General features: G+C 37.3%; 1 protein-coding gene across 5 annotated transcripts in view; it reads left to right on the top strand.

Moving 5' to 3' along the window:
• The first annotated feature begins 7491 nt into the window (after positions 1 to 7491).
• shf (Src homology 2 domain containing F) overlaps positions 7492 to 9197 on the top strand; it is a 161611-nt gene continuing 159905 nt past the window's right edge. For 3 of the 5 annotated variants that reach the window (XM_082182231.1, XM_082182230.1, XM_082182232.1), the window contains exon 1: positions 7492 to 8101. In XM_082182231.1, the coding sequence (XP_082038357.1) occupies positions 7679 to 8101 (423 nt within the window). In that variant the 5' untranslated portion in view covers positions 7492 to 7678. The remainder of the gene's footprint in view (positions 8102 to 9197) is intronic. The other 2 variants (XM_082182233.1, XM_082182234.1) reach the window with 2 other exon arrangements.

Here is a 9197-nt window from a genome sequence, read left to right on the forward strand (position 1 = left end):
ACGCCGTCCATGTTGAGAAGAGGAAGAGTTGTTGTAGTCGAGCACATTTGTGAGTCAGCTCAAACTGTAGAACCGTCTTTTCACATGCAATAGAGAGTCACTCTGTGTGCATCTCACAACAGTTCCTATACGAGCAATTTATAGATTATCATGACAGAATATGCTAATTGAAGATAGTTAACTCCACATAAGCTACATAAATTCATCAGCTAACCATTCAGAGACGTCCTGTTGCATTCTACGTGTTGCCACTTCTTCTTGAGTCTCTCCATCTTTGTCTGACTCAGTTTAAACATAAAAGGCAGAACAGTTTCTGTCATTTTAGTGTGTGTCTGCGTGAGGTAATCGGAGCTGCTAACACACAAGCTATTGAAGCTCCGCCCTCTGTGCCGGGAGCAGCAGCTCATTTGCATTTAAAGGAACAGACACAAAACGGTGTGTTTTGCCAAAGTCCTTTTAGGCAAGTCGTGCCACTCGGCCGCCATCTTGGCAACGCCTCCGGGCAGCTATTTCGGACTAACAAGACCAGGCTCCTATCTAAATGAATGGGCAGAGAGTCAGAACTGCACTTTCACTGGTCACCGGGACATAAAAACTGCATGTATAGAAACAGCAGTAAAATATGATAAAAATCGCTGAAAAAGTTTGATGACTTTGCCCCAAAATAAGGTTTAAAACGCCTTTTCCCCCACAGGTTATACTTTACTACGCATGCGCAAGGGTTCACGAAACCAACTTCATTTACGTCTCTATCCCATGCTCTATCCAGAATGCCGGTGTTGTGCAATAATCAATGTCAATATTGTTCTCCATTATTTAAATATAACCAGGTTTGCACTTTATCAGTAATAACAATGTATTGTATAGGTCAGTTGTTTTAACTTATTCATTAACATTAATCGGTTCAAAGGAGTCATTAGTTTGCGAATTGGACGTTTGTGTGATTATCCCAGCAGTTAGGACATGGACATCCCACAAGGTTAGTGTCAACACAGAAAACATTACATCACTGGATAGTTTTTTTCGTTTATTTAGAGAGTAATTTTATGTCAGCTGAATGTGCGGAACGCATTTCAGAGAAGATAAGGCAATGTATTTTAGCACAATTCACACCCAGCGGCAATTCATGGAAAAAAAAATCTCAGAATGCTCCACATGAAACTTTGGTCTTCCGACCTTTTACCATAAATGTCGTTTTATTCTGATTAATATGTGTGCGGGAGAGAGAGCAAGACAGCGCTTAATTTGTTTACACTTTCGCCTGGCTCCGAAGAGAGAGAGAGAGTGCGCGCGAGCTACCGGGGCTCTCTCTCTCTCCGCTGTCGCAAAACCTCAACTGTGCGCATGCGTCAGTGGAACCAGACGATAGGCTTAAATGTTTCCCGGCATGACTTTTAAAAGCAGATGATTGGCTTTCCAGCGGGAGGGGCGGGACATGTGCATACAACCGCCATCTTTGCCGTTACGGGTTTTCCTTATATAGTTGTATTGAGGATTGAGGAAGTGGCATGTCTCTTATATAAATTGTCTCTGGTTTTGCTCACCCTCAAAAAGTGACAATTTTAACATGCAATATAAAAATATCTGTTGGTATTTTGAGCTAAAACTTCACAAACACACACTCTGGGGACATCAGAGACTTATTTTACATCTTGTGAAAAGGACATTATACCACCCCTTTAAAATCCTCGTTTTGTGGTCCGAAAAAGAAAGAAGGGCGTACAACATTAGAACAACACCAAGGTGAGTAAATTATGACTTAATTTGCATTTTAGGGTGAACTAACAGTTTCAGGGAATGTTTCATTGTATCATACTTCAAACATTATGGGAACGTTATACTTTAGAATGTTTTCTGAACATTTTAAAACTTTTCAGGGGGAAAAAACTTTCTGAGAACAATGTATAAATCATTTTGGGAATACTGTTCAAGACTAGATAACTTTGAACGAATGCTTTGCTAACATTACATCTCTCAACGAGAGTCTGACACACACACACACACACACACACACACACACACACACACACACACACACGTGCAGGTGAGATTCCTCAAGAAGAGCTGACTGATGACACACTGTCAGGGGTTTAAAATGCCTCGAGAGAAAGTGTGAGCGCAGGACGGGAGAAGAAGAGAAGAAATTGTGGATATTCATAGAGCACTTTGAGGAGAAGCGTCAGAGAAATGTCAGAGCAAGCGGAAGAGAAAACCTTCAGCAGAAGAAGAGGGAGAGGTGAAAAGGTGAAGCCATAACAGAGTTAGAAGCGCTGAGACTGACTAGAGCAAATATAGAGCCAAAATCCTCATTCCCCTTCAGAAAATATGATTCAGATCACCCGTTTGATATTTATGTATTTATTTTTTCCGCCTGACATTTGGGAAAATCACTTCAAATGGTAAATATGTGAACTATTTCCCAGAAGATTGCAGCACACTCCTGAAGAATAAGTGCTTTATGCAACATTCAGATGGGCTTTAAATATCACTGTGCAGTTACTGATGAAGAAGTCAGTATCATCATCATCATCATCATCATCATCATCAACATCATCATCATCATCATCAACATCATCATCATCATCATCACTGCATCTCCTGTGTGTAAACCTTAAGGAAACATTCCATCTTATCATTCTTCAAACATGGGAACGTTACTTTTGAATGTTAAAACTTGTAACATTTAAAAACGTCCAACTTCTAATGTTTTAGAAAAATGTTCCATGAACGATGTAAAAAGATAAATAAGAATAACATAAAATGTTCTGCATTCATTCTTTATTTTATTCTAAAGGTGTGTGTGTGTGTGTGTGTGTGTGTGTGTGTGTGTGTGTGTGTGTGTGTGTGTGTGTGTGTGTGTGTGTGTGTGTGTGTGTGTGAGTGAGTGTGTTTGTGAAATGTATTATTAATTTCCTTCAAAGTCTCAGGTGTGTTTTGTTTGAGTAAATAAGCTCTATATCTCTCTGTCAGATTACCCTATGAAATATAAAGTAGACACACACACACACACACACACACACACACACACACACATATAGGCCTGTATATCAATGTATATAAAGGTCATCTCTGACTCCTGATGTCATTTCTTCTGTGGTGAAGAGGTTCCTCTGATTTCATTTTCACATTGGCGTGTTATGATGGACAGCTGATGGTGTCGTGTTACAGTGAGTTTACACAGGTGAGCTGAGATACTGTATTAAAAACAACCAAACCTTTACTGTACTAGAACTTATGACAAAAGACACCTTTTTAATAATAGAAGAATTATCTATTAATACTAACTTTTAATAAGTAGCATGCTGATCATAATTTCTTTTATTTTTTTTGTTCTAGTATATTCTAATCATAATTCAAAATACATTATTACAACACAAATCAACCCTCAAAACATAAGAAACGGGGTAATTATGAATCGTCAAAGTCATGCAGGCTCTTTTTAATTTTAGTCTTGTTGTAATTGTTTTTTGGGGGGGACAACGTCGCCTCCATTGCTTTCACTGATTCCCCCATGTTTCTCACTGACGAGCCTCTAACTCGGAAACTCGGAGCACAAATCTGGAGTTTCCCATTCGTAAATACAACCAAACAACAAATGTGGGCGGGGCTTGATTGTGTCTGTGGGGAATTGATTGGATGGTTGTGGTTTGCTATTGGCTGATCTCATGTGAGTGACAGGTTGCCCCGCCCTCGTCATCAGAGAAGAGAAGAGATGCTGCTGTTATTCTGATTCTAGATTATTAACACAATAATCATGTGCACCGAGAAATCATTTACAATAAACACTGCAATATTCCATAAAACAACAAGAATTGTCATTTGATTTCATGGTGACTTTAACGGCTTCAAAGTGAACAGACATAATTAAGTACAACGATATTAGTGAAAGCTTTTGTGTTCTTGAAGACTTTATTATAGCTGCATGTAAAACTCTTCAGAATCTCAGTCTGTTCCACTGAAGAAAGTCATTAGCGTGAATAAATGATGTTTAATATTTTGATGAACGAACCCTGTAAAGTGTGGAGAACGTCTTCAGTTTTCAGATCTTGGATTTAAAGCAGCGATTGATCATGCTCATGGTTGTCATCTTGACTAATTGAGCTTTATGAGCGTGTGTTACAAGCTTCTTATGATTTATGTAGTGTATAAAGGTTGACGTGTGTGTTTACTAGCTTTGCTTCAAAGCTTCTTTCCTCTATAGGTTATGATGGCCATTAAAGCGCATTACCTGGCGGGTCAAGAGGTCACCGGGGTCATGTGTGTCGCTCCCGTCGACCGGCTCATGCACTTCAAACCTTCTTCATGATCGTTCAGGTTTGTGATCCTCAAATCACCCCTGAGATCCCATAATGGTCATAATATTGTTCTTTAGAGCCCAGAGTCTCTAAGCCTCTTCTGCTCATCAAAGCTGCGTTTATTTGATCAAAAATACAGTAAAAACAGTGACATATTATTATAATGTAAATCAGCTGTTGTCTGTGTGAATATATAGTAAAGTGTAATTTATTCCTGTGAATGTTCAGCATCATTACTCCAGTCTTCAGTGTCACGTGACCCTTCACAAATCAGTATAATATGATGATTTGATGCTCAAGAAACATTTATGATTATTATGAGTGTTGGAAACAGTTGTGCTGCTTCATATTTCTGAGGAAATCTTCATACATTTTATTTTTCAAGATTTTTTGATTAATATACTTTTTTTTTGTAACATTATAAATGTCTTTACTGTCACTTTTGATCAATTTGATGTATCTTGGCTGAATAAAAATGTATTTCTTTCAAAGAGAAATTCTTCGTCACCGTCCCGTATACGGGACGCCTAAGTTTACGTCACTATATTACAATTAAATCCTAATTTAATCATGACAAACTATATATTGTTGGAAAGGTCTAAGACTCCTTAACAGATATTTCAGCACTGTTTTTTGTTACAATTTATGCAGGAACAGTAATAGATGAATTTATGACAAGAGCGCACCTCAAAAAATCTACATCATAACAGGAGTTCTGGCGTTTGTCACAAAAAGTCGATGCACACACTTTTAATAATTGAAACTTTGGTTTTCATGCTAAAAGTTCATAATAAAACATTTAATCTAGTATTTGTCAATAAAAAAATATAAAATAATATTATCTTCTAAAAAGTATAACATATATATTATCCTCTAAAATATTATATTATATTTTTTTATCGCCTTTTTTTATTACATTACATATTTTAGTAGTTATCATAAATTAGGTATCATTTGAAAGCTTACGATCTCAGAATTCATCCTGTGAAAACTGTTTTGAAATTGGACATTGTGTTACCATAGAAACGGTACTCTAAATTATTTTATCAGGCTCCTCCCCTTTTGGGCATAATTATGTTTCATAATTTATGATAAAAATATGTTCTAATCTTGACAAAACACATATTGTCAGAAAGGTCTGAGTCTCAAGGTTCCATATTTAGTGACATAAGTGATATTTGGACAGAAATTTATTAATTTGTTATGTTAGAATGCATACAGTTCAATTCAATGGAATTCAATGACACCCGGTGGCTATTTTTGGTAATACGCCTAAACAAAATCTCATGGGAACTTCAATTTTTGTGATATCAACTTCAAATTTGGAACACAACTTGGTTAGATATATGGCTTTCATTTTATAGTAATTTTTTTGTAAAACATATTTTGTAAAATATATATTTTATATAAAAGAAAAATATTAAATAAATCATATTTGATTTAATGTAAATTTAAACTTCCATAACTTTTTCATACTTTAATTTTTTGAAGTGCTTTCACTTCAGCAATAATCTGATATTTTTCCCCTTTAAAACAAGACCAAACTTAAGTCTATACTCCAAAGCATTCTTGAATTACAACCATTTAAGCTTGAATAGTGCATTTTAATGTACATTCTCAAAAAGGGGGGTGACAGCTAAGGGGTTAAAATATTTCAGAGCTCTTGATCGGTCTAACTGTTGCTGACTGATTTAATGTCTGAATGATCATGTTTTTGACTCTTGTTCAAGTAAACCGTCTCCCATCATTCTCTGTCAGCTTGAGAATGGGGAATGACTGGTCTAATGCACGTCTCTTTCTCTGAACTGGTGCTAAAAAAGCTTTTTGTCAAGTTAAAAATGAAAAGACATTTCCAGTCATGTCCACTGTGTTCTGGCCGAACGTCCACAAGCTGACATTTGATTTGCAAACATTTAAAGCAGGAAAATGGTGTTTACTTTTAAGTGATTGTTTTAAGGCACATAAAGAGTTTTAAGCACTTAATTCAGTTTAATTATGCTTAAAATGTTTCTTTATCCCACTAAAGTGTCACGCCGCATGACTAGTTATCTGACTCTCTGATATCTTTATGAATGGAAGCCAGTGAATGAACGATGTATTTAATTGTCTGCATTTGATGTTTGGGACAACGTCAATAAATGATTATGCAAATTTCATGCAATTGTTTTTCCTTAAAGTGTTTCATCTGCACGACTACATGTGGGCCTGTAGTCTTCGATTTCGGGATGATTTGCTGTGACAGGGAATCAGAGAAAGCAAATTAAATGTGAATCTCTCTCAGGAGCCGTCGAGGGCTAAACTGCTCGCTGCACACGATGCTTTTGTCCTGAAGGACACGGGTATTAAAAAGAAATATTACTTCATAAAAAGCCACAGCACAGCGTCCCTGGCTCTTGTAACTAATGTGTTTTTCAGTGAAAAGCCTGTTAGTTTCTGAAGAACAAGGCAGACGCTCTGTTTACTGCAAGCCAAGGCTCAAATCAACAGGGTTTCTCAAAGCTTCTCCTGGTTTTTCTGAACTTCTGAAGCAGGAACTTTGAATGCTTTAGAAATGTTGACAGACTAATTCGGGTTGGGTTTAGTCAAGCCAAAATGATCTTTCCCATATGCACATGTTAATGAGAGATGAGAAACTCTTACAGGTGTTGAAGTGTTCGCTGACCGGAAGGATGAACATTGGAATGTTTTATTCACCAACACTCTTTAATAAAGGCTTTTATCATGTAAGGACACATTCAAAGTTTTCAAGCGTATTCTTCACTTCCATTGTAAGTGCGTCTGTAACCCAGATTTTAGTTTTAAAAAAGAAAGAAAATAAGGGACAGGTGGAAGTATAATAACCTATAATGGAAGAAAAACAAATCTAAGGTGTTGCAGTCCAAAGTTCTCAGTGTTAGTGTAATAATGCAAAAAGTGTTATTGGCTCCAGTGCTGCACAGTATAAGCACAGTCTGTACACAACATAAAACATTTACGAATGTACATCAAGTAATAATATGATGTACAATGATAGCGCGCAATGTGCCACGAATCGCCGTGCACATCACACTTGTCTGTCAATGCACAGTTTAGCACAATGCCAATATATTTAGAAGAAAAAAAAATCCTTTCTTGTGTCTTTCAGTAGCAGAGTACACCGATAGGTGGCAGTGAGTATTCTCAGGTAGAATATCCCAGTACATCTCAGCAGCAGTCGCTCAGCTGTCACACACACACACACACACACGCTCGCGCGCGCGCAGGACTGAGTATCGCGCAGAGAGAGTTTCAGCAGCGAACAGAAAGTGAACAGGGGGGCATTTCACACACACACTTACACACACAGCACTCGGACAGAGCCTGGATTAAACCACTCCCGGAGCTTTGAGCGATGCGCTGGCAGAATGGCCCGATGGTTCAAGGAACACCTGGGATTCAAAACCACCAAAGCCCCGCCGCCCGCGCCTCCGAAGCCGGACTACCGACACTTCCACCCGGGCATCTCCAGCGCTGCTCCCGCGCTCCTGCTCCAGGGCTCCGGGCTCATGCCCGCTCAACCCGACATACTCACCGCATACAAACTCCAGAAGGAGCTGGACTTCGAGGACCCGTACACCCCGGCCGGGAACATGAACATGCCCTTCTCCTCCACGGGACTGAGCTCCACGGGCTCGCCGGACGTGAAGTTCGTGTCTCCGAAGCACCGGCTCATCAAGGTGGAGGCGGCCGAGCGGAGCGGCTCGAGCCCGGGCAGCAGTAGCGCTGTGACCGCGGTCAAATCCCCCGGTTCTCCACCCGCGGAGACCGACAACAGTAAAGCGGAGAAGGTAAGAGACCGAAGCGCGTTCACCTCCTCCTCCACAGGTACGAGCAGAGCAGGTGAGCCGCTCTTCAGCATAGACTGACCGAGCATCACTTCTCTTAGACAATAGGATTTTTAAATGGGATCTTTTTATAAATGTAACTTGTTTTTAGTTTTTTTTTTGTCATTAAAAAAAAAAAAAAAAAAATCATAAAATAATGTTTTGTTTAGTAAAAACTTTGTTACATTAATCACTTATTTTATCCTTACAAAAAAAAATTCTGATAAAAAAAAAAAAAAAACATTTTTAATTTTTTTTGTAAAAACGTTTATATTAATAATGTATTTATTTTAGCAATTTTAATACATTTATTTATATTTTATAAATGTAACTAGTTTTTAGTTGTTTTTTAATTAGATTTGTCATTTTTTAAATTTATTAAATTATCATAAAATAGTGTTTTGTTTAGTAAAAAGTTTGTTATATTAATAACTTATTTATTTTATCCTTTTTTTAAGTAAATAAAATTCAAAAACATTTAAATTTAGTGTAGCAGAAAATATTTGTATTATATTAAAATCATAATTTTAATATTATTAAACTTTTTTTAAATTGAATTTAAAACTGAAAGTTTAATTTAACTTTCTTTAATCAAGAACCAAGAACCAATACTTTAATATATTTATATATATAAATAAATAAATAAATAAATAAATAAATAAATAAATAAATATATATATAAATACAATTTCATCATACAAAATCTAGCCTATGAATAGCAATTACATGAAAATTTCAAGTGTCTAGTTTAAAACAAAGCCCAGAGTTATGAATTTAGAGCATAGGGTTTAAGATCTGCAGATATATTTATTTGGATATGTCATCAGAGAAACAGGGGCAGATTAAGAGGTTAAACCTGTTGTCAGTGATGAAGCTGAAGGTTATTCCGTGACCAAAGCGAGCACACATTTACTGTGAGTGTGAAATATCTGACATCACACACACACACACACACACACACACACACACACACACACACACACACACACACACACACACACACACACACACACACACAGGCTGAGGTCTGCGTCAGAACCGGTCAGACCAGTGGCTTTAT

Source organism: Leuciscus leuciscus (genome assembly GCF_965113295.1).
Source record: "Leuciscus leuciscus genome assembly, chromosome: 10".
Classification (NCBI taxonomy): domain Eukaryota; kingdom Metazoa; phylum Chordata; class Actinopteri; order Cypriniformes; family Leuciscidae; genus Leuciscus; species Leuciscus leuciscus.